We start from the raw sequence: 26,478 nt of genomic DNA on the forward strand, positions 1-26,478 counted from the left end.
GGAGGAGGAGGTGGAGTGTATGAGGCAGCTAGGAGTCATTGAGGAGTCCAGGAGCCCTTGGTTTAGCCCTGTCGTGATGGTGCCGAAGCAGCACCCCCCCCCCACTTCTGCAATGACTTCCAGCAGCTGAAAAAGGTCCATGTTTGACAGCTACCCCAAGCCCCGGGTGGATGAGCTGATCTAGCAGGTAAGGCCGGCTTCCTTTCCACTCTGGACCTAACAAAGAGTTATTGGCAGGTGCCCACAGCCCGTGAAAAGACATCCTTTAGCACCTCCAGCGGCCACTGGCAGTACTGGGTGCTTCCCTTTGGCCTCCATGGAGCCTCTGTCATTTTCCAGCATATGATGGACATCATCCTCGAAAGTACACACCGGTCTACCTAGACGATGTCGTCAACCACTCGGAGGACTAAGGGGAACACTTTGTTTGGCTCCAGGCAGTCCTAGAGGAGCTAAAGCGGGAAGGGCGCAACCTTCCAAACCAGCTAAACGCTTGGGGGGGTGGACTGTAATGGTGGAGCCTCCCAGACCATGTCAGCATTGATGATGAGGCACACCTGCATCCCATCAAGCCTCATCACCGCTTCTATAAGGGACAGGGCTCTGGCAGGTCAGGGTGGAGATAACACAGCATTACGAATGAGACATGTTGCCTTATATTTTTCTCTACAGACTGGAGCAACTGATCCTGCTGCCGGAGCCCCGCACCACTCCCCGTCGCCTAGCCAGACACTCGACCTGCCAACATGATATCACACAAATACGTGATGAACACAAACTCTGACGCACAGATTTACGTGCTGTGGACCATGTGGACCACGTGCTGTGGAGGCTGTGGCCTCATATTCTTCAGTGGGCCAATGCCTCCCATCTGGCAAGTCATCCCGGTACCCAAATAACTGTTGAGTTCCTTAAAAGGAAGTTTTGATGGCCTACCATTGAGGTCGACACTCATGCCTTCATCGCGGCTTGCTCTGTCTGCGCCCGGAACCAGGACCTCGAGACCATCCTGAGGTGCTGTGTGTCATCCAACCAGTCTACCTGGAGTCAACATCTTGCCTAGGTGGAATATGTACATAACACCTCCACTGGTCTTAACCCCGTTTGAGTGCCAGTTTGGGTTCCAACCGCCATTTTTTCCGGACCAAGAGGAAGCGTTCACAGTCCCGAAGAACGCTCTTGGATTCCAGCCCTGGACATCCTGGGTCCAGAACTCATCAGGGACTTCCACCAGCTCTACTCTGATCGCCCTGTGGGAACGTCAGGTGCCGTTCCTAGGAGGGGGGGTCCTGTCACACTGCAGACTGCTGCTCCTGAGGACCGTTAGGTGGCAGCTTGATCCTTTTGTTGTTTTCCCGTGTTTTAATTAGGCTTGATTGTTTCCACCTGTTTTCAGTAGTATTTAAGCCCTGTGTTTGTGTTAGTCTTTGCTCAGTCACCAGTTCATTAGCCTTGTAAATAATTCTGACTTATGCTGACATTGCAAGAGGGAAAGCGGACAGTTTGTGCATATGGCCTGGAGATGTCCAAAACTTGTAAGATACTGGTCTATGGTTACCAAAACAGCATCATCTCTTTCAGGAATCAGAAAATCAAAAAGAATGATTTCAATAGCTTGTATATTCGCAAAGGCCTTCTTGCATTAAACTGGAAAAATATGATGCCGTGTCAGAGGAACTGTGGTTAAAATCATAGTATGAAATGGTGATGCTAGAAAAAATTAGCTGCAATCTAGGGGAAATTTACTCAGAAGAAAATGAAATGTGGGATAAGATAAATAAATCAATATCAGGTTTTAATTTGAGAACATGTTTGTGACACACTTATGTTGATGGTGGGTACACCGAGTTTGATGAAACCAAAGGTGAAATATTGATTGTTTGTTATATACAGGAGTTAAAGTGGGCCGGAACGATCCGGAACGGCGTTCCGGCACCTTCGATTAATAAGTAAATAAATCTGATTGGCAGTTTCATACATAATAATGTCAAGCGAGTTCACAGGGCTGCCAACTCTCACGCACTGACCGTGAGACTCACGCAATTGACATTTATCACACGCTCTCATGCCACAAGTCCATTTTCTCACGCAGTGAAAAACTAATTCATAAACGTCGCGGCGAGAAGACAGAGCAGCACCGTGCAGCAGAGAGTTATTCAGACCACTTGAATAGCGAGAAATATACTCAAGTCTGTTATATTGTAATTTATTCCCATGCATGCTGCTCAGAGTAATCTCAGTCAGCCGCTCTTCTGCGTCTCTCCCCCTCCTCTCGTGCCGTGCGCACGCAGGCAGGAGTGAGAGTGAGTTACCATGGTTACGGGGACGCTCTGTGTCTGTCGCTCTGAAACTTTCTCGTGATTCCCAATAATAGGTTTTTAGGTTAGTATGCTTATGCAAAATCTTGAATGTAAATCAATGCTGAAATCTAGTAATATAACATAATTTTACATTTTTGGTTAATATTATACAGGGTTGCTGTTTCTTAACTTAATCCAAGAGGTTAGGTGGTGTAGAAATGCAGGAAATTTGTTTTAAAGAGTAACTAAACCCCAAAAACACTTTTTTCAGCTGAAAACTGCTGTATTTGGGTATTTAGTAGTGTTGTTGATGGATTCAGGTCCAAATTCTAACCCTAACCCTCTACTGGTTGAAACCCGGCTATTACAATTGAATTTTGCTATTGGCTATTTTTTTCTGACCCCCCCACCAATTATTATGTAGTCAAGAGTGAGTCAAGTGAGTCAAGTACCAAATGTGTACAATGTCTGTAGCCTATATGGATATGTATATTACCTCTTCTTGTTTGTTTGTCTCCTTTTTCATTGATTGTTATTATTATTGTTTTGATTTTTTGATTTTTTCATTCATCCTCCCTAGTTTCTAAAAAGAAAAAAAAGATGAATAATACTAGAAACAAAATTATTAACAATAAATATACATTGTATGTGGTGGAAATAATAACATTAACAACATAATAACAAATAATAACAATGATAATAGTCCCATAATGCTAATGATGATAATCGCAGTGGTAACAACTTTGTACTGAGCTAATTTGTATAGCTTGTATGTGTGTGTGTGTGTGTGTGTGTGTTTACTGAATGTCCTATGTGGGTGATTCTACTTTTGACTGTTATGTCCAGTGTGAATAGTTGTTTTGTCTAGGCATGTTGTCTGCTTTTGTTACTGTCACTACTATGATATATTTATTATTATTAAGAAAAAAACTTTGAGTCAAAACAAAAAGAACCATATAGATCAACATATACTCTCAGATATTCAGATCAGCTTTTCTTTTCTGTTCCAAAGAAAGAAATTGATACGAGATAAGAGTATTTATTTTTAAGGCTCCATCTGACTGGAATAATTTACCAAATCATCTTTAATCCATAACTTCACTTCGTTTATTCAAAACTACTTACTACTTAATATTTTCCCATCTTAAAACAAACAATGTTCATGCTTTAAATTACCTTCTTTATACATTCATGCTCCATTGTTTTTGCTCATTTGTATTTATTTACAGTCTGTTGTTTGTATGTTATGTCTTATTTCGTGTGTTTCTAATTCATTTCAATTCTGTTAATTAATGTGTTGTATGCATGTACATAATGATCTTTGTATTTGTCCCCTATGATATAGAATTTTTACTGTACATGCATACCAACAGATTATTGTTGTTGTCAGGCAGAAACCTTGTATCTCCAAATTTGATGCCTTGTGTGTATCCAAAATGGAATATGAAATTTACAGGGTCCTTGGAGCAATACAATATATTGAAGAATGCATAAAATTAAACCTTAGGTTCATTGATGATTGTGGAAATCTGATGGTTTTCTTTTTCTGCTTTCTCAAGGGTTGCCTTTTTTTTGTGTTTATTGTTTTTTGGTTTTTTTTGTTGTTTGTTGACATCAATTGTTTCTGTATTGTGCTTTTATGTTGCAGGACCCCCTCAAAAAGATGCTTCACCTCAAGTGGTTTATCCTGCTACTGAAATAAATAAACGTACATACTACTTGGAATGATGGTGTACAAATGTTAACTTTTTCTACAGATTACATGTATTGTTCTTCATATTTGGTAATAGTGTCATCTATCTGCTGCAATACACACAACAAATGTAACATAGCTTCTTGTAAAAATCAAGTACATATACAAACAACAAAGTATGCTCATTGTGTTAAAAACGTAATGAGAGTTGGAGCTCTCCTCACAGGTCAAATCATGAGCATTGTCTAGATACTTCCCAACTTTAACTATATATAAAACTCAGAATTCTGTTTCTAATTTTGGTCAATTTGAAACCATATATGAGGGGATTGATAATTGGAGGAATGAGGAGAAATTCTATCGCCATGAAGTTCTGAAAGCTTTGAGGTAACTCTTTTGAGCCAAATCGCGTGTACATTAAATCAAAAAGCAAAGAAACAACAACATTGATTAAAGAAAATAAATGTGGCACGCATGTTTGCATAAACTTCCCCCTGTTCTCCTTGGATGCTAGGCATGTTTTGATCAAATACACATAAGACCAAACAATGAAAATAACATGGCCAAGATAAAAAGAAATATTAAAATATGGAATAACAGTGTTTGCTGTGGAAGCAGAGCAAGCTAGTTTACCAATCAACCAATTATAACAGTAGATCTTTGGTATGTGTGAGCCACATAACCTTGATCTCGATGTTGTTACTGTGCTCATGAACATCAAATAAAGGGGTAAAAGCCAGGTCAAAAAGACTAACAGACCAACCCTTTGTTTAGTCATAACAGAGTGGTACACCAGAGGTCGACATATAGCCACATATCTGTCATAGGCCATCAGAGCTAGAATTGAAAAATCACCACAAGCTGAGGAGTGTATCACAAAACCCTGTAGCAGGCATCCAGCATAAGAGATGACATGAGAAGGAGACAGTAGATCCATGAGGAATTTGGGGTAAAATCCTGAAGTCCCATAAAGTCCATTGATGCACAGATTACACAGGAAGATGTACATGGGCTCATGAAGGCTTTTATCCACAATGACAGTAACAATGAGAGTCACATTTACCAGCCAAATCACGCAGTAACATAATAAAGTGAGAGAGAAGAGGGTCAATCTGTGGTTCGCTGTGCCATTTAACCCTGACAGAGTAAACACAGTTATAATTGAAACATTATCCACCATATTGAAAACTTTACAGTTTGCTTTGTCATCAATCTAATTCCACAACAACAGCCCTCTATAGATAGAAAATTGCATTTGACCTAACCTACCAAGTTGCTGGAAAAGAAGTGGACATCCTGTTCTGTGTCTCTCCATCCCTTTCATGGTGTGTTTTCATTCTACCATTTTGTTTATATCCTCTCACGGCAGCAACAACCAATGAGTTGGTTCTGATGGGAATTCAAACAATCCAATCAGTGAGCTGACATGAGTAAAGCCTGTCCAGATCACAGCGCGGACAAGAAGTGTTTGGCTTTTGGGTTCATTGAAGAGAGAGCCGAAGTTGACGTCATTTCTGTCAACCCTTGGGTTGACTTTACCCTATGTCAGTGTATGGGAGGTTACTTCATATAAACAATCTAAAAACCTTATGGCTTTGATTTTGAAATGTGTTGTAGTAAGCATCAACACGTGGGTGTAGGTGTGTCTGCCAACACCACCCACCCATCCTAGTAACTCTACAAGCTACCAGTTACACAACCAAAGTATTTTCTGTAAGTTTCTACGCCCTAAAGCAGAAATGTCTAAAGGATCATGCTACACAGTGAGCCAAGAGGTGAATCTCAACACCTTTCATTGCTTTCTTTTATTGCCCAAGAAGGGCGTTAGCATTCAGGCGGCAATAGTGTCGGCCTTCTGATAACGTGTGGGAAAAGGACCTGTCCTTGCCATCTGTGGCAGGCTCAAGCACAGTGAAATCTATGGTTACAACCTCTTAAGGTGTGGATGCAAGAAAGCATCTCATTGGAGGGTGAATCTGTTTTACAGATCATTTTTTGGGGCATTTTGCCTTTATTTTGGATAGTTGACAGTAGAGATAGACTGGAAAGATTAGGAGAGAGGAGAGGATGACATGCAACAGAGGTCACAGGCCGGATTTGAACCCAGAATGTCACGGTTGCGTGGTATGCGCTTTAGCTAACTAAGCCACAAGGACACCTGGAAGGGGGATCTTTTTAGAAAGGATACAATGCTGACAGTTTTTGACACATTTCAGCATTCCCATACATCCCTACCCAGAAACATCACTCATCAAGTAAGTGTAAGGTGCTCTCTATGCTTTGGTGTCCCATAGAGTCATGCACACTCTCCAAAACCTGATTCTTCAAGCAGGTCAGTAAGAGCAGTTGAAAACACCCCCCATGACGTATATCATCAACCACCCGACACAATAACCCATCTCTCTCTTTGACATGGTTCCACTGCTTTAACACAGACTTATATATATATTATATTAACAGCTCTAGGTAGACTCTTTCTTTCCTGGCTATTTGGCTTTCGCTTTTGATCCCAAAACGGCCATAGCACACTAATGGGTCTTGTCTCTGGAATGTACTGCCAGAAGTTCAAGCTTCATGCTGCTTACCCTTTTCCTGTCACCCTGTTGCTGATACAGGACAGCTCCTTAACCGAGACTGCTAGCGTCGGTCCCAAGAAATTAGTGGGCGAGTGAAGTCAGCAAAGTCAAGAATTTTTAAGTGTTCCCAAGGTGTTCCCAAGGTCACCACAAAGAGTTTTGGAGATGCTGCTTTTAGCCACTATGCCCCGAAAATGTGGAACACCCTGCCTTTAAATATTAGACTGGCTGGCTCAGTGGACAGTTATAAATGACAACTCAAAACTTATCTTTTTAATCTAGCCTATAACTAGCTATAATTATTTAATGTTTAAATAATTATCTCTAATATTTTATTTGTTGTATCTGACTTTTTTATTTATGATTCTAACTATTTTGTATGGACTGTTTCTCTTTCATTCCAAAGAAATTGTTTTAAATGCTATATTATTAATAGTAACACCCATTGTTTTTATTTTCTTCCTTTTCCTTGTGTATGTGTGTGTTTTAAACTTGCTGCTGAATTGTAAAGCACTTTGAGCTGCATTCTGTGCATGAAAGGTGCTATATTCAAGAATGGGTGCAGTGGTGAGCTTTTCCTTTAAAGCATCGAAAGCATTTTGACATTCAGCATTCCACAATACACTCAGCATTTGGTTTACCTTGGTTGGGCTCCCTACAGTAAGACAGAGATTCACCAAGTCGTGAAGTGGACCTGCAATCCTTGAAAATTCCTCAAGATATCTCCTATAATAGCTGCAAAACCCATGGAATGATCTAAGCTCCCTCATCATATCAGGGACTGGCCATTGCACCACTTTTCCAGGGTCTGTTGCTATGCCATCAGTGGAGATTTGATACCCCAAAAACTTGACTTCTTGCTGCAGGAAATGGCATTTTTTCCAACTTTAAGGTGTCCAAGCACTGTATCTAACCTCTCTAAGTGCTCCTGGAAAGTTTGGGAATACACCAGAATATCGTCCAGGTACACCACCATGATCTGAACGACTGGATACAGACACCCATCGCCATATGCAGATATTCAAAGGGTGTTGAGAATGCTGTGTTATGTCCGTCACTCTCAGCTACTGCCACCTGGTGGTGTCCACTCGCAAGATTGATGGTGGAGAAAAACTTTGCGCCCTGTAAAGCATCAAAGCTCTCATCGATGCGGGGTAGGTGGAATGCATCTTTCTTTCTTTCTGCTATCAGTCTTCCCTACTCTTTGTACCTTTTACCACCTGGCTACATATGTATTTTCTTTGTATGTATAATACACTTGTGCAGTGTGTGTGAGGCTATTACAATATAATACTTCCATGGGCTACACACTATCACAACAGTTTTCCTCCGCTACTTGAGAGATTAGATTATATTGATTACTTGGGAAGGTTTAGATCCCTACTCTTAGTTCATATCACAAATAAAGAATTTTTTTGAACGTAAATGCTTATTTATCTCTCATCTCTCTTATCTTTTACTTTATGACTCCATACTCTAAATAGAAATAACATTCTAAGTAATAATTATCATTTCAAATAACACAAGCTAATTTTTGCAATGGCATTCAGTCTAAAAATAGAATAAAAAAATAAATGTTGGCAGGTATTGGAGTCTGGGGGCATGAGGGGGTTGTAGAACTGTCAAGTGCCCCAGTCAAAGCGGAGGATGATGTCTAGTGAAGATGGCTGGAGTGAAGAAGCACAATAACCCAATATTCCTTCATCTAGTTGCAACATATTTTCATACCAACAAATTAACTGAACAGGTAAATAACACCTTTTATTTTGAGTCACATCTGTTGAAGATCCATTGAAAATGACATTCCCTGAAATTCTGGTAATAATTGAATCTTTGCAACACAATGTATTGCTCATATTCATAGTATTCTGTTAAATCACCACATGGCCATCATAGTAGGGAAATAAATAGTGATTGCAATAAATTAATAGGTGATTATATGTGTGACCAGAGCTTAATTTGTGCCGGATCCTGCCGGAACAGGATCCGGCCCCTCGCGGTTTTGGAGTACCTGCATTCCGGTACTTTTTTGCGTGGACCCAGCACCTCTGGTGGCATGAAAGTTTTTCTTTTTCTTTTTGTCTGCCATGTAATAATCCCAATAGTTGACTCTTCCTTTCCCCTCCCTTCCAAAAACCGAATTGGTTCATTTCCATATGAAGACAGGTGATTACCCTATTAGAAAGTAGCAACAACGCATAGTAATCATGTCACACATGACTGAGCTGCTCTGCGTGTTATGGTAAACTTCAGACATTGTCATGGCTAAAAGACGGTTGAATGTGCTGTCCATATGTCCGCTGTGTGGACTATTTTTGGAAATTTAGAAAATTAGAGTTTGAGCTCTCCTCTCAGTCCTGTTAACGAGCGTTGTCTAGCTACCCCAGGTTCATAATTGGAGGAATGAGGAGAAATTCTATTGTCATAAAAATCTTCTAATCTAGCCTTCAAAATTTAATTAATTGTTCTGTTATTTCAAGATTAGTAAACAGTTGTAGTCACCAAGTACATGTCATGCAACATTAAAATGATCATTTAAATAGAGTGTATCACACTAAATACATGATAAACTGTGTATGATATGAATCATTTCTTAAATTACAGCAGAGTTAGTAGTTTTGCCACCTTCAGTGCAAAGACAGTACCACCGAGTGTATGGCGGCAGTTTGTGCAGCTGGGGAATTTGTGAAGTGCTGATCTATTTTGAGTTTTAGACTTCCAGTCAAAGATCGTGGTCAGTGAGCCTCAATCAGACTTTCCTACTATTTTAAGAAATTTGATTAAGATGCCCAGATATTTAATTCTATTCTCATAGCAGAATGGATGTTCTGTAGACCAGTTGTGTCCAGTTGTGTAATTTGTTTTCCACATAAAGCATGACATTTGTGAGATTAGTGCGGGTTTTTGTAATTTTCTGAGGGATCAATCTAAGTTTTTGTTTTTGACCATGATAACATCCTGAAAATATGTCTTCTAATTTCTGGTAACTTCAGGCCATACACAAGAGGGTTCAGAATTGGAGGAATCAGTACAAATTCCAGTGATACAATTATAGCAGCAAATGGATTTAGCTTTTCAATATTCAATCGACTGAGGGCAATATCACAATATCCTGTAAAGGAATAAATAACAAATGAAATAGTGTGTGGTAAACAGGTTTGGAACACTTTGGCCTTGAATTCTGATGAGCTTTTCCTACACACAAGCAGAATTCGCAAGTAAGTATACAAGACATAAGCCAGGGGCAGAAAGGCTGTAATTGTGGTTACTAACAAGCCAACAATGTTGTTGACGGCAGTGGTAACACAGGACAGTTTTGCAATATTCCAGATGGCACAGTATACTTTTACAATCTTATTACCACACAAGGGAAGCCTGATGGTCAAATAAAGACATACTGCAACAGAAAAGGCCGGACAGATCCATGCAAAGGCTGCCAACTTCAAGACTGTTTTGGAGGTCATCTTGTTGTGGTAGTGTAAAGGCTGGCATACAGCAACATATCTATCATATGCCATAATGCTCAGAATGGTGAGTTCATAGGATGCATAGGTATAAATAACATAGATCTGAGTGAAACAAGCTGGACGTGAGATCAAATGAGTATCAGATAAAAGGTCCATCAGGAATCTGGGGAAGAAGCCAGCAGAACCATATAGAGAGTTGATAGACAGACATGCAATGAAGATATACATTGGCTCATGTAGCGTTGCCTCTTGTGATATTACCAGTATAATCATGAGATTAGCAGAGACAATAATGGCAAACAGTAGGATGCACAATACAAAGGCTGGGTAGCGGTAGTAGCCTATGTTCACATGCATGGTGAGGTTGAAGTAAAAGGGAAGAGTACCGTTTTCCATTTAACCCAAAGATTGAACTGCAGATTCTTTGAGAAAAGAAAATAATCAATATTTATATCCTTCTTGTGATGCAACCTTTCGTCATTGTTTACAGAAATCACTGGTCTGATTTGACTGTGGTTGTGATTGCTGTATAGAGGAAAATCGAAGCAGACAATTGATTAATTTTTAACCAAAATAATTAGAAATAATGTAGAAATATGTACGCAATATATCTTTGAGCATGAATATATGAGGGCCTATTATCTGTAGTCTTTGGCCGATTTAGTTTACTAACCTGGTGCCTCAGAGAAGGTCTACATTTTGCTGTTTTCGAGACATCGCTTGCCAGACAGAGCAGAGTTGTGAGTTCATGGGAGGAGTTGAACAACTATTTATCTTGTTTGACTTTGTTTGATGTGATCATAGTCATCACACTCTGGAGAATTTAAAGTTTTTTCAACGCATTTTACGATTTTTGATATAGGATTAGCTTTGCCATGAATAATATTTAACAGGTTGGACCATTGTGATTCCCTATCCATGAATCTGAACTACTAAATATCAAATCACAGTATTTTGCGATCACAGAAGCCTTCACAGAACATGGTTTGTGCAATAAAAAAAGGGCAACATGTCATCCCAATGAATGATGCAGCCCTCCTCAAAGTCGTTCCATCCAGCTGTCATACCCCCTTTCAATTGTGAAATAACATTCGCTGCAGCCCTTTTGGCCTGCCAATACCTCTCTGCTGAATCAGGAGTTCTCTCCTCTGTGCCAACCATGCCTGACAGCCCTCCTATCGCTGAGATCCGTCCTAAAATGCTTAAGGCTCTGGATATTGTTGGGGTATCAGGGTTGACATGTCTCTTCAATGCTAGATTATGGTGATGTACTCAAGTGCCTTGAGATTCATCAATTGGTGTGATTATCACTAAAGTGACCGGCTTTTGCTTTCAGGGCCCCTCAGCTATGGAACAGAAGGTTACATTGTAACCCAGATTCTCTGAGTGGAGAGACTATCTCTCCACCCTACATATTCCATATGTACAGGGACTGACCCCCACGGGGGCAGCTGACGTGGATACTCTTTAAGACACATCGCCTGTGGTGGCCACGCACTGATTAGCAACCCGTGGTTATATAAGCACCACGCATGCGTGGCCTCTCCGGTTAACCTTGATTGGAATGCGTTTCTGATCGGCTCCTTAGCTGGAGAGATAGTCTCTCCACTCAGAGAACCTGGGTTACAATGTAACCTTCCGTTCTCTATCATGTCGAGACTATCTCTCCACCCTACATATTCCATATGTACGGGGACTCTGTAAGACACACCGCGAAGAAACCAAGCAGACACTGCTGCTCCTGCGGGAGCATGAAGCGGCAGTTGAGTTCGAATGAGACGTCACCACCACCAGAGTCACCCATGTGCTCAACTAAAGGAACTTTTTACAAATACATTATGCACACACCCTAGACCTAGGCGCAAGACACCACCAAGGCTTAGCTGGCCCTGCCAGACGCTAAGGCCAGCCGTAAATGGGTGGAAGGCACCTAGCCTGCCAGGTTGCAAGGCTAGCTCTGAAAGAAAAAGACATCACTCCGAGCCCAGGTCCGATGTAAGGCCATGTCCTACTGCACTGTGCCCAGCACACGCTCAGTGAATGGGGTACCGGCTGCCACGTTCATGCAGTAGAACCTGATAAAAGTGGACGGGGACGACTAAGAAGCCGCCGTATAAATCTCTGATAGAGGGGCACTTCTCCATAAGGCCACAAGGTAGCGAGGCCCCGCGTGGAATGTGCAAGCACCCCTGCTGGGGCTGGCCTGCCTGCCTGCCTTCTTATTGGATTGCATCCACAACCCAATGAGAAAGCCTAGTCTTGGAGAGTGGTTGCCCAAGGCAGTTAGGTTTGTAACAGACAAAGAGCTGGTCTGTTGTCCTGTGGGCATGTGTCCGATGAAGATACACCATTAAGTGACTGCTCACTCAACCCTGCTTCACCATTCTGAGGAGGGTGGTAAGGGTGCAGCTCAATAGACTGACTGGCATGGGACTCGGACCAGACCTTAGGGTGGAATGCAGGGTTCAAGGCGCAGCACTACCCCAGCATCACCTGGCAAGAAGCAGCAGCATTCCTCATGCACCAAAAGGGCATGGAGCTCACCCATTCTTTTAGCTGACACAATTGCCAACAACAATACCGACTTGAGAGAAAGCCATTTCAGCCCAACTGTTTCCAGGGGCTCAAATGGCTCAACCTCCAAATCCCATGGGGGGACAGCTGGCCTTCTGTGGTAGGGAGTAACCCTACGAGCACCTTTAAGAAACTGAGCAATAAAGTCGCAACAACCCTCTGCCAGTTTCTGAGGCCCAACACAGGCTGCCTTTATGGCTGCCACCATTCCCCTCAAAGTTGAGGGAGACTTGCCCACCTTCAACATTTCCTGGAGGAACTGGAGGATGTCATGGGCCATGCAGGAAAGGGGATCCACCTGTCGCGAGTTGCACCACGATTGAAACACTCCCCAACAATAGGAATATGCTGCCCTAGTTGACGGGGCCCGGGCTCCTTGCAGAGTGCTAACCACAGACTGGGGTAACCCCATAGCTAGAAATTCGGCCCTCTCAGGGGCCAGGCCCAAAGCCTGAGCCCCTGGGGAAAAGGATGAAAAAGAGTCCCATGGGCCTGGGACAGGAGGTCCCGCCAAACAGGGAGCTCCCTGGGGCGTCCTTGAAGGAGGGGTGCAATTGCCGAGAACCAGATCATCTGGGGCCAATTGGGGGCCACCAGGATGAGGCTTACCTCTTCCACCTGGACTCTCTGTAGGAGTGGGTGCAGGAGGATGAAGGGAGGGAAGGCATACAGGAGGCCCTGTGGCCACTGATGTGCCATTGCATCTGTGCCCAAGGGAGGATTGTGAGAGTGAACTGTCTCCCTGGAGGTGAAGAGATCGGCTATGGCTGTACCAAAGCGGTCCCAGATCTCGCTTACAACCTCTGGATGCAGCCTCCATTCTCCGGGGAGGGGTCCCCCCCTGGAGAGCTGATCCGCTGCAAGGTTCGCCTGACCCGGCATGTGCATTGCCCTCAGGGACTTGAACTGTGGATGTGCCCACTCCCATATTTTGCGAGCCAATCTGCAAAGGCGAGGGGAGCCCAGGCCCCCCTGCCTGTTTATATATGCTGCTGCCACTGTACTGCCTGTTCTCACCAGCACATGGTGGTTCCTCAGCTCTGGTAGGAAGTGCACAAGAGTTACATAGATAGCCTGCAATTCCAGAAGATTGATGTGCCATGCTAACCAGGGTCCGTGCTAATGGCCGCTGATGCCTTTGCCCTCGTGGACGGCTCCCAAGCTTACCAGGGAGGCGTCGGACACCACCTGGTGACGCAACACCGGCCCCAGTACATTGCCCCATGTTAAGCTGGCTGGCTGCTCCCACCAACAGAGAGTTACGCGCAGTCTGTGTGTCACCAACACTCTGGCTTGCAGATTTCTCTGCGGGCAAAATCCAAGGCTCAGGAGGCTGTGCTGCACTGGGCGCATGTTCAGAAGAGCCAGGGGCACAATGTTCACTGTGGCTCTCAAATCCAGAATGAGTCTGAGTCTCTCATCTTTTTTGGGAATGAGGAAGTACGGCGAATAAAACCCAGCCTACTGATCGTGCTGCTTCACCTCCCTGATGGCCTTCTTTGCCAGGAGAGTGTAAATCTCCGCAGCCAGTGGGGGCGGGTGCAGAAACTGCAAACGATAACCCTGAGTCATGGTGGACACATCCCAGGGGTCCGCCCCAAGGGTCTCCCAGGACAGGCGCTGTTCCGAGAGGCGACAAGGGGGGGCTGGGTTCCAAGAACCATCAGGACTGAGGGGAGGGCTTGGGGGGCCCCTGGCCCCGGCCCCACCCACTCCACTGACCACGTTTAGATCTACCACGCTGGTTGGCCTCCAAACGGACCCTTAGGTCACCTGAAGCCACAGAAGCCAGCTGGGGTGGCCCAGCCTGTGGGGCTGTCGAGACTCACTGTTCACGGCCCTGCCGGAGCATCCCCGACATCTCCCGAGCACACCAACGGGCATCTTGGACCTGCTGGAGCATTTTATTTGCATCTGGCCCAAACATGGCAGATGGCACCACAGGCAGCCTAAGCAAACAGGCCCGGTCTTCCCCCTGCAGCTGTGACTGAGACAGCACCACCATCCAGATGGAGGCCATAGCCCTGCCAGTTGCCACCGCTTGCTCTTTCATCAGCTTAGCTAGGACCGAGGACACTGCTGCACCTCTGCAGCTAGGTCGGAGCCTCCCTCCTCCAACTGTTTGGCCAGCTGGCGCTGATACAAGGCTAGAATATCCCCCGTGTTAACCAGCTGTCCCTGAATTGCCACAGCTCCATGCATTCTGGTGAGCATGGCATCCATCAGTTTAGTGTTCCTGCTCGGGCAGCTCGGCTTCCCCAAGACCGATTTGGTGGGGGACATCAAGGCCCCTAAAGCCTGATCCATGGGAGGTGGCGGTCCACAGCCAATCCTCTCCCGACCATGCACACATGCCAGCCGTCTACATAGACCTGACCAGCGATGGGCTTCAGATGGTTTAGCAAACTGTCCGAGTACCAGCTCCTCTACATCAGGAAGCAGTGGTCCAGAAAAAGAGCGTGACTGACCCGCTTCTTCATCATCAAAATGGGAGGCCCTCCGGCCTTGCTCCACTGGCATTCCGATTTCCAATGCCTCAGCCGCCCGAGTAATGAGCTGGTGATAGAGGGGAGGTGGCTGCTCCTGCTCCTGCTCCTCCTCCTCCTCTACCTGCTTTGCCTCCACACACACCTGACCTAGGGGGAGGTCTTCGCCCTCTGAGTCAAACCCCAGGATGTCAATTTCCCCTTCATCCGACGCATCCGACATGGGGCGTAAAAGATCCAGCTCCTCCTGCCCTACCAGGGCAGGGGCAGGGTGCTGGGTAGCAGATGGGGCTGATCCTGTAGCTGCAGGGGAGGGCATTGCCGACCCTTTCCTGACAGCCACACCCAGGTTATGAGGTGATTGAGATTTCACCCCCACTTGGTCATTCCAAACCACTACTCTTGGCCGCTTCGCCTGCTGCAGCTGCCCAATGAGAGCAGCTGGACGTTTGCGACAAAATGCTAGAGCCCTAGCCTCACTCACTCTAGCTGGCAGGATAAAACAATTCATGCAGGAGGCCGGGTCCTGGCTGGCCATGCGTGCGTGGTCCAGTCCTAAGCAATGCACACACTGATCGTGACCATCCTCCATAGGCATCCTTATCCCACAGCCCAAACAGGTGTGGCCTACTGGGCTTGCCATTTTCTCTGCACAACAAAAATATGTGATATGCTTGTGAACTGAAAGGAAAGTATGCACTCAGTGGCACTATTCACCCCTCATACCTCCAACACGCTGACACGGAAGCCTAAGTGGACCGTGGAGGCATGTCAGTCACTCGGCTTTTCCCGTTTGTTTTGTTTCCCCTTTGGAATTACCTGCGGCTAAAGTACACCTGTTCACGTCCTCCGACTAGGTCGGATTCCACGAGGGACTACGGCTGTGGCCGTTAGATGGCGCTGCCGCCAATACACCAAAGCCACACTTGGCCACGATGGTGTAGCAGTCAGCTGAGAAGCACGCCCGCCGCTTCCTCCGACGAGGTCGGATTTCATGTGAGACAATGGCTATGCAAGTAGACCGGCAAGCCGATGCCGCAAGCTGCCACGCTTTCACCAGCCTGTGTAGAAACGACAATGCAGCAATCCAGATAGGGGCCCATAGACCAGCTCTCCTACTCACTAGATAAGCGGACAACGCTGATGTCAAAACACACGCTAAAACATGCACAACTCAAATGCCAAGATACACACACATCTGACTGCTTGACTGTGGAAATCAAGTAATCGGAGAGGTTACGCATGCGTGGTGCTTATATAACCACGGGTTGCTAATCAGTGAGTGGCCACCACAGGTGATGTGTCTTAAAGAGTATCCATGTCAGCTGCCCCCGTGGGGGTCAGTCGCTAGATAAGCGGTGGAGAGATAGTCTCAACACGATAGAGAACTCCCTGAATCTCAGGCAAGCAAAATCAGTATCATCTTTTAAGTCACTTCTTAAAACCTATTTTTATGTAAAGGCCTTCTATTATTGTTTATTTTTATTTATTTTATTCTATTTTAATTATTTTTATTTGTTTTTTTATTCATTGTATCCCATCTCATTGTATTCTTTCTTTTAGATGGTGTTTTCTATTTTTAAGCACTTATCTCGTATGATGTTTCACTGACTTTTTAAACTCTGTTTTTATTGCTGTAAAGCAATATGTAACTTGGTTTTGAAAAGTGCTATATAAATAAAGTTTATTATTATTATTTGCTTTGAAGACTTGTGAAGAGTCTCATGACCTTGCCAGTGCCATGTTTTTCAAAAAATATGACAGCAATTGTGCTACAGTGTAATTAGGAACTTGTCTCTGGATATCGTCATGATGCCAGTTGTAGTAGCTACTGTAACTGTAATGATTACAATATTTCTGCTTGTAAATGTTATTTTATAGATGTCATCTTAGTGTCACTCTCAACTCGCAAAAGAAGACTCAATTTGGAATTAAAGTAATTGATTGACCACAATCTGAAATCTTTACAAAATCTATAACATCTGTACAGCTGGGATGTATCAAACCCTAGCCCTAAATAGCACAGATTCTAGGCATGCAAAAATGTGCTTGAATCCAATACAAAGAGACCTGAATAACAAATGCATTATTTTAATTATTGATTGTATCCGTGTGATATGGCTTGTACATATTTATAAAAACAATATGAATTAAGATGTGATTACATATATTACAAAGACAAAAAGAAAAATAAGAGTTTGAGCTCTCCTCTCAGTCCTGTTAATGAGCGTTGTCTAGCTACCCCTGGTTCATAATTGGAGGAATGAGAAGAAATTCTACTGTCATAAAATTTTCTAAACTAAAATTTTCTAATCTAAAATCAGTGTATCAGCCTTCAAAATGTCATTAATTGTTCTGTCATTTCAAGATTAGTGAACAGTTGTAGTCACCAAGTAAATGTCATGTAACATTAAAATGATAATTTAAATAGAGTGTATCACACTGAATACATGATAAACTGCGTATGATATGAATCATTTCTTAAATTACTTCAGCAGAGTTAGTAGTTTTGCCACCTTCAGTGCAAAGACAGTACCACCAAGTGTGTGGCAGCAGTGCAGCTGGGGAATTTGTGAAGTGCTGATCTATTTTGAGTTTTGGACTTCCAGTCAAAGAGCATAGTCAGTGAGCCTCAATCAGACTTTCCTACTATTTTAAGAAATTTGATTAAGATGCCCAGATATTTAATTCTATTCTCATAGCAGAATGGATGTTCTGTAGACCAGTTGTGTCCAGTTGTGTAATTTGTTTTCCACATAAAGCATGACATTTATGAGATTAATACAGATCTTTGTAATTTTCTGAGGGATCAATCTAAGTTTTTGTTTTTGACCATGATAACATCCTGAAAATATATCTTCTAATTTCTGGTAACTTCAGGCCATACACAAGAGGGTTCAGAATTGGAGGAATCAGTACAAATTCCAGTGATACAATTACAGCAGCAAATGGATTTAGCTTTTCAACATTCAATCGACTGAGGGCAATATCACAAAATGCTGTAATGGAATAAATAACAAATGAAATAGTGTGTGGTAAACAGGTTTGGAACACTTTGGCCTTGAATTCTGGTGAGCTTTTCCTACACACAAGCAGAATTCGCAAGTAAGTATACAAGACATAAGCCAGGGGCAGAAAGGCTGTAATTGTGGTTACTAACAAGCCAACAATGTTGTTGATGGCAGTGGTAACACAGGACAGTTTTGCAATATTCCAGATGGCACAGTATACTTTTACAATCTTATTACCACACAAGGGAAGCCTGATGGTCAAATAAAGACATACTGCAACAGAAAAGGCCGGACAGATCCATGCAAAGGCTGCCAACTTCAAGACTGTTTTGGAGGTCATCTTGCTGTGGTAGTGTAAAGGCTGGCATACAGCAACATATCTATCATATGCCATAATGCTCAGAATGGTGAGTTCATAGGATGCATAGGTATAAATAACATAGATCTGAGTGAAACAAGCTGGACGTGAGATCAAATGAGTATCAGATAAAAGGTCCATCAGAAATCTGGGGAAGAAGCCAGCAGAACCATATAGAGAGTTGATAGACAGACATGCAATGAAGATATACATTGGCTCATGTAGCGTTCTCTCTTGTGATATTACCAGTATAATCATGAGATTTGCAGAGACAATAATGGCAAACAGTAGGATGCACAATACAAAGGCTGTGTAGCGGTAGTAGCCTATGTTCACATGCATGGTGAGGTTGAAGTAAAAGGGAAGAGTACCGTTTTCCATTTAACCCAAAGATTGAACTGCAGATTCTTTGAGAAAAGAAAATAATCAATATTTATATCCTTCTTGTGATGCAACCTTTCGTCATTGTTTACATAAATCACTGGTCTGATTTGACTGTGGTTGTGATTGCTGTATAGAGGAAAATCGAAGCAGACAATTGATTAATTTTTAACCAAAATAATTAGAAATAATGTAGAAATATGTACGCAATATATCTTTGAGCATGAATATATGAGGGCCTATTATCTGTAGTCTTTGGCCGATTTAGTTTACTAACCTGGTGCCTCAGAGAAGGTCTACATTTTGCTGTTTTCGAGACATCGCTTGCCAGACAAAGCAGAGTTGTGAGTTCATGGGAGGAGTTGAACAACTATTTATCTTGTTTGACTTTGTTTGATGTGATCATAGTCATCACACTCTGGAGAATTTAAAGTTTATTCAACGCATTTTACGATTTTTGATATAGGATTAGCTTTGCCATGAATAATATTTAACAGGTTGGACCATTGTGATTCCCTATCCATGAATCTGAACTACTAAATATCAAATCACAGTATTTTGCGATCACAGAAGCCTTCACAGAACATGGTTTGTGCAATAAAAAAAGGGCAACATGTCATCCCAATGAATGATGCAGCCCTCCTCAAAGTCGTTCCATCCAGCTGTCATACCCCCTTTCAATTGTGAAATAACATTCGCTGCAGCCCTTTTGGCCTGCCAATACCTCTCTGCTGAATCAGGAGTTCTCTGCTCTGTGCCAACCATGCCTGACAGCCCTCCTATCGCCGGTGTCTTATCAGTAGATTCTTGGGTTGCATCAACTTCCTTGTCCCACAACTCCTAGCAGCCACTTCCATGGCAGAGGTTTTGAACAGTGTCCATTTTGAGCCAAACTCATTGGCAGAGGTCAGTGAGGTATTTAGAAATATCTACAGTGACATGGCTCCAGTGCTGAGATCTGTCCTAAAATGCTTAAGGCTCTGGATATTGTTGGGGTGTCAGGGTTGACATGTCTCTTCAATGCTAGATATGGTGATGTACTTTATATGAATGCTTCTGCACAATGTCTAAGGATGCTTAACACCATCTATCGCAGTGCCTTGAGATTCATCAATAGCTGTGATTATCACTAAAGTGACCGGCTTTTGCTTTCAGGGCCCCTCAGCTATGGAACGGAAGGTTACATTGTAACCCAGATTCTCTGAGTGGAGAGACTATCTCTCCACCCTACATATTCCATATGTACGGGGACTGACCCCCACGGGGGCAGCTGACGTGGATACTCTTTAAGATACAAGTGGTGGCTACGCACTGATTAGCAAACCGTGGTTATATAAGCACGACGCATGCGTGGCCTCTCCAGTTAACCTTGATTGGAATGTGTTTCGGAGCGGCTCCTTAGCTGGAGAGATAGTCTCTCCACTCAGAGAACCTGGGTTACAATGTAACCTTCCGTTCTCTATCATGTCGAGATTATCTCTCCACCCTACATATTCCATATGTACGGAGACTCTGTAAGACACACCACGAAGAAACCAAGCAGACACAGATGCTCCTGCGGGAGCATGAAGCGGCAGTTGAGTTCGAATGAGACGTCACCGCCATCAGAGTCACCCATGTGCTCAACTAAAGGAACTATTTACAAATACACTATGTACACACCCATGACCTAGGCGCAAGATGCCACCAAGGCTTAGCTGTCTCTGCCAGACGCTAAGGCCAGCCGTAAGTGGGTGGAAGGCACCTAGCCTGCCAGGTTGCAAGGCTAGCTCTGACAGAAAAAGACATCACTCCCAGCCAAGTTCCATTCTTGTAAGAATAATAATAATAATAAATTTAATGTGTAATGCACTTTTCATTAGAGGCAAATCTCAAAGTGCTACAGAGTAAAAGAAAAAAAAAAGCATAAAAACCGATAAAAACTAAACAACAGCAAAGATCATCAAAAGCCACACAAAGGAAAAAGGCCTGATTAAAAAGTTAATAGACAATGCATAAAGACAAAGACAAAAAAAAAAAAATCCAGCACAAATTTAAGGAAAGGCTTTGTTAAAAAGGAAGGTTTTTAGGCCCCTTTTAAAAGCATCAATAGTCTGTGGTGCCCTCAGGTGGTCAGGGAGAGTATTCCACAGATGAGGTGCAGCCGAGCAGAAGGCCCGATCCCCCATGGTGCGGAGCTTGGTCCTGGGGGGATGGAGAAAGTTGTTATTTCTGGATTGCAGGTTACGTGTGGAGGTTTGTGCTGTGAGCAGTTCCGTGAGGTAGGGAGGGGCATTTCCGTGGATGCACTGATGCGTTAGCAGAGATATTTTGTTATTGATCCTGAAGGAGACAGGAAGCCAGTGTAGTTAGTGTAGGATGGGTGTGATATGTTCATGTTTTCGCACTCTCATCAGGATCCTAGCAGCACTGTTCTGGATATACTGGAGCTTCTGGAGGCTCCTGCTAGGAGACCCGATGAGAAGTGCATTGCAATAGTCCAGCCTTGAGGAGACAAAGGACGAGTTTCTCCGCGTCTGACAGGCTAAGTGAGGGACGGAGATGTTCCAGAGGTGGTAGAAGGAGGTCTTGCACAGATGTTTGATGTGGGCGTCAAAGGTCAAGTGAGGGTCGAACCTAACGCCCAGGTTGGAGACTGATGAGGAGAGGGGAATGTCTTGGCCAGAAAAGGTGATGCGAGTTATGGGAGATGACTGGACCTGGTGTGGGGTGCCAACTAAGATAGCCTCAGTTTTGGAGCTGTTTAGCTGCAGGAAGTTGTGTTTTATCCAGGCCCTTATCTCCTCAAGGCAGGTGGTTAGTGATGATGATGATGACAATGATGATGATGATGACGACGACGACGACGACAAGGCTGCAGAGGGAGTTGGGACAGTTTTTAGATATAGTTGTGTGTCGTCTGCGTAGCAGTGGAATGATATTCCATGCTGGCTAATGACACGGCCGAGGGGGAGTATGTATAGGGAGAACAGGATGGGGCCGAGAACCGACCCTTGAGGGACACCACAGGTGACAGGGTGTGTCCGGGAGTTTGCACCTCCCAAGGAGACATATTCAGTTCTTCCAGACAGGTAGGACTGAAACCAGTTCAGGGCAGAGTCAGAGAGTCCGATGGTGCAATGGAGGCGCTTAAGGAGGATGTCGTGATCAACAGTGTTGAATGCTGCAGTCAGATCAAGGAGGATCAGGAGAGATGGGGAGCCAGCATCAGCCGCCATCAGCAGGTCGTTTGTAACCCTGACCAGAGCTGTTTCAGTGCTGTGGGCGGAACGGAAGCCAGACTGGAACTTCTCAAAGAGGTTGTTGAATTTTAGATGGTCCTCAAGCTGAGCAGCAACCGCTTTTTCCAGCACCTTGGACAAAAATGGGAGATTCAAAATGGGCCTGTAACTGGCAAGAACCTCTGGGTCTAGGGTGGGTTTCTTGAGAAGGGGTCTGAGGACAGCAGTTTTTAGAGCTGGTGGAACATGACCAGCCTGGAGGGAGTGGTTTATGACTTGGGTGATCAGGGGACATAGAGCACAGATGTTTGATTTTACCAGGGCCGTGGGAAAAGGGTCCAATGCACAGGTGGAAGGTTTCATCTTGTGGATCATGTCCTCAACCTCTCACTGTGAGACTTCAGAGAAGCAGCAGAGATGCTGGGAAATCCCAGGCTGTGGGTCAACAGTTGGGACAGGCAGAGAGGAAGAGCTGGAGAGAAAAGAGCGGATGGTGTCGACTTTTGCCCTGAAAAAGTCAATAAAACTGTTGCACTGCTCCTCTGTGTTTTCGGAGTGTGAAAGAGTTTGCGGCTTAAGGAGATGATTTATGGTAGAGAAAAGCTGGTTGGAGTTGCCTGGACTTTTGTTGATAATGCTGGAGTAAAACTGTGACCGTGCTTCTCTGAGGGACTTTGAGTAGGCCTTTTGGTGTTCTTGATAGGCTAATCTGTGAACAGTGAGCCCAGAAATTCTGAGACGCCGCTCAAGTACACACCCAGCTGCCTTCATTTTCCGCAGTTCGCAGGTGAACCAGGGGGCTGAGCGTGAGAAGGTGACTGCTTGAGTTTTCACAGGGGCATGGAGATCCAGGACACTGCTCAGGGTTTTATTGTAAAAATCCACCGATTCACTAGCTGATGAAAAGTTTGCAGATGAGATGTGCTGGAGGTCAAGATGTCTGAGTTGATGTTTTTCAGGTTTCTGAAGCACATTTGGCGCTTGGGCTTGGTATGGTGAGACAAAAATTGCAGCTCCATTGAAATGACCTTGTGATCAGACACACCCAGATCATAGACCAGCAGGTTGCTAATGGGGGCAGAGTCAGTGATGACCAGGTCGAGCGTGTGCCCCCTGGTGTGTGTGGGGACATCAACATGCTGTTTAAGATTGAGACAATCCAATAATTGTAGAAACTCAGCTGTAGGGTGGCAAGAGGGGGTGTCGACGTGAATATTGAAATCTCCAAGTACGACAATATTGGCAGATGTGGTACAGAGTGAAGTGAGAAGTTCATGCATCTCTGAGATGAAGGCTGAGTTTGGTTTGGGTCGCCGGTAGATGAGAAGTATTGTCATGGGGTAGGGGGGTTTGAATTTGAGTGCAAGGCATTCAAAGGAGGACAGCTCAGGCAGAGGTAGGGGAGACAATTTCAACTCGTTTCGGTGTATAATAGCTAAGCCACCACCACGACCAGTGCTGTGGGCTTTCTCCAGGTAACTGTAGCCAGGGGGACAGGCTTCATTTAACACAGAGTAAACCTCTGGCTGATGCCAGGTTTCAGTAAGGCACATGAAGTCGGTCCTCTTGTCCAAGATGTGGTTATGTATGAGACAGGATTTATTTGTGAGGGATTGTGTGTTCAAAAGTTCTATTTTGAAGTTTGATGGAACGGTGGGTAGGAGTCTCTGTAGAGGCAGCAGTAGACTGAAGTCCACTCCACGTTTTCTGTCCTGTTTGGTGCGTAGAGGTCTTGCGGTGTTTCCAACAATGACGTGGAGATTTGTTTTGCTTCCGCCATTTAGCTCAAAACTACGGTGTGATCCTCTGTGGCTGTAACGGAATCTGTTCCTTAGAATCCCAAGTAGATGACAGCAGGTCAGATCTTCTTTGCTAATGGTAACGGTAGCGTTTTGAAGTCTTCATAGTTTTAAAGCTGTGTATGCGATCATGGTTGGCGCAGTAAAAACCAGCAGCTCTGCAGTGTGTGTGTGCTGAGCGATAGTGTCAGCCACAGGCTAGCTAGCACTGGCTAATGTCACTTCACAAGACCGAAAGAAGCTCCAAAGCACACAAAAAGTCACAAGCAATGGAAATATAAGTCAATGAATAAACCCAAAGTCAATGAGTGAACGATCACAGACGATGGGGGGGGAAACCATTGAATCCAGGGCGTGCAGCCGGTCAGCGTCAGGCTGTGGAACCTCCGTATTGAGAAAGCTGGAGAAATCCGGGAGACGATCAAAGTAAGACTAACACACACTTGGCTTAAAAAGAAAAAAAAAATCACGAAAGCGTCTAAACGTAAAATAACTGCAGCAGGTAATCACAGAAAGTAGATACCACAAAGTTGCTAAAAAATATCTCAGAGAGGAGAGGAGGAGCGGCTGCCAGTATGCGCCAGCGTTCCCTCCGTCAACCAGCTTGTGCGGTCGGTTGTGTTCAATCAGTATCTGAAAAATGAACTCAAGGCCACCTCGAAGAGAGAGCCATGGTCCCGGAGGCATGGGATGTAAGGCCATGTCCTACTGCACTGAGCCCAGCACACGCTCAGTGAATGGGGTACCGGCTGCCACGTTCATGCAGTAGAACCTGATAAAAGTGGACGGAGACGACCGAGAAGCTGCCGTATGAATCTCTGATAGAGGGGCACCTCTCCATAAGGCCCACAAGGGAGCGAGGCCCCGCGTGGAATGTGCACGCACCCCTGCTGGGGCCGGCCTGCCTGCCTTCTTATTGGATTGCATCCACAACCCAATGAGAGAGCCTAGTCTTGGAGACTGGTTGCCCGAGGCAGTTAGGTTTGTAACAGACAAAGAGCTGGTCTGTTGTCCTGTGGGCACGTGTCCGATGAAGATACACCATTAAGGCCCTGACGGGGCACAACAGTGACTGCTCACTCAACCCTGCTTCACCATCCTGAGGAGGGTGGTAAGGGTGCAGCTCAATAGACTGACTGGCATGGGACTTGGACCAGACCTTAGAGTGGAATGCAGGGCTTGGGGCGCAGCACCACCCCAGCATCACCCGGCAAGAAGCGGCAGCATTCCTCATGCACCGAAAGGGCATGGAGCTCACCCATTCTTTTAGCCAACACAATTGCCAACAACAACACCGACTTGAGAGAAAGCCATTTCAGCCCAACTGTTTCCAGGGGCTCAAATGGCTCATGCTGCAAGGCTGACAGCACCACCTCCAAATCCCATGGGGGGACAGCTGGCCTTCTGTGGTAGGGAGTAACTCTACGAGCACCTTTAAGAAACTGAGCAATAAGGTCGCAACAACCCTCTGCCAGTTTCTGAGGCCCAACAAAGGCTGCCTTTGGGGAAAAGGATGAAAAAGAGTCCCATGGGCCTGGGACAGGAGGTCCCGCCAAACAGGGAGCTCCCTGGGGCGTCCTTGAAGGAGGGGTGCAATTGCCGAGAACCAGATCATCTGGGGCCAATTGGGGGCCACCAGGATGAGGCTTTTCTCTTCCACCTGGACTCTCTGTAGGAGGGAGGGAAGGCATACAGGAGGCCCTGTGGCCACTGATGTGCCATTGCATCTGTGCCCAAGGGAGGATTGTGAGAGTGAACTGTCTCCCTGGAGGTGAAGAGATCGGCTATGGCTGTACCAAAGCGGTCCCAGATCTCGCTTACAACCTCTGGATGTAGCCTCCATTCTCCGGGGAGGGGTCCCCCCCTGGAGAGCTGATCTGCTGCAAGGTTCGCCTGACCCGGCATGTGCATTGTCCTCAGGGACTTGAACTGTGGATGTGCCCACTCCCATATTTTGCGAGCCAATCTGCAAAGGCGAGGGGAGCCCAGGCCCCCCTGCCTGTTTATATACGCTGCTGCCACTGTACTGCCTGTTCTCACCAGCTCTGGTAGGAAGTGCACAACAGTTACACAGATAGCCTGCAATTCCAGAAGATTGATGTGCCATGCTAACCAGGGTCCGTGACACTGGCCGCTGATGCCTTTGCCCTCGTGGACGGCTCCCCAGCTTACCAGGGAGGCGTCGGACACCACCTGGTGACGCAACACCGGCCCCAGTACATTGCCCCATGTTAACCTGGCTGGCTGCTCCCACCAACAGAGAGCTACGCGCAGTCTGTGTGTCACCAACACTCTGGCTTGCAGATTTCTCTGTGGGCAAAGTCCAAGGCTCAGGAGGCAGTGCTGCACTGGGCGCATGTTCAGAAGAGCCAGGGGCACAATGTGCACTGTGACAGCCATCAACCCCAAGAGGCGGAGGCACAATCTCCAGGTTACCCTAGCCCCCGAAAGGAAATGGGACAAGCAAGCCCTGAGGGCGGGCTGTCTTCCAGGAGTTAGAGAAAGAGTTCCTGCTCTGGCATCCAAACACATGCCTAGGAACTCAGTGTGAGGGCTGGAGCCTGTTCTTCCTCCTGTTGAGGCGCAGGCCTAGGTGCTCTAAGTGCTGCAGG

At 45.1% G+C, this 26,478-nt stretch overlaps 3 protein-coding genes across 3 annotated transcripts; all 3 read right to left on the reverse strand.

Annotated features, from left to right (window-relative positions):
- Positions 1 to 666: 666 nt before the first annotated feature.
- On the reverse strand, positions 667 to 5,176 carry LOC139650090 (olfactory receptor 52E8-like). The gene is made up of 3 exons (XM_071526645.1): positions 4,270 to 5,176; positions 4,192 to 4,226; positions 667 to 738 (listed from the first exon to the last, which is right to left on the reverse strand). The coding sequence occupies exons 1-3, from the start codon at positions 5,171 to 5,173 to the stop codon at positions 667 to 669; spliced, it is 1,011 nt and encodes a 336-aa protein (XP_071382746.1). The 5' UTR covers positions 5,174 to 5,176.
- Positions 5,177 to 9,496: 4,320 nt separating this feature from the next.
- LOC139650091 (olfactory receptor 4B13-like) lies at positions 9,497 to 10,432 on the reverse strand. The gene has a single exon (XM_071526646.1). It carries the CDS (start codon positions 10,430 to 10,432, stop codon positions 9,497 to 9,499), a length of 936 nt encoding a protein of 311 aa, XP_071382747.1.
- A 7,478-nt stretch (positions 10,433 to 17,910) lies between these two features.
- Positions 17,911 to 18,846, reverse strand: LOC139650092 (olfactory receptor 4B13-like). Its single transcript, XM_071526648.1, has one exon. The coding sequence runs from the start codon at positions 18,844 to 18,846 to the stop codon at positions 17,911 to 17,913; it is 936 nt and encodes a 311-aa protein (XP_071382749.1).
- Positions 18,847 to 26,478: the final 7,632 nt, after the last annotated feature.

The sequence above is a fragment of the Centroberyx affinis genome, unplaced genomic scaffold (assembly GCF_046629955.1).
Source record: "Centroberyx affinis isolate AG114_WGS23_722 - 3 ecotype Tasmania unplaced genomic scaffold, CSIRO-AGI_Caff_v1 ptg001437l_1, whole genome shotgun sequence".
Lineage (NCBI taxonomy): Eukaryota > Metazoa > Chordata > Actinopteri > Beryciformes > Berycidae > Centroberyx > Centroberyx affinis.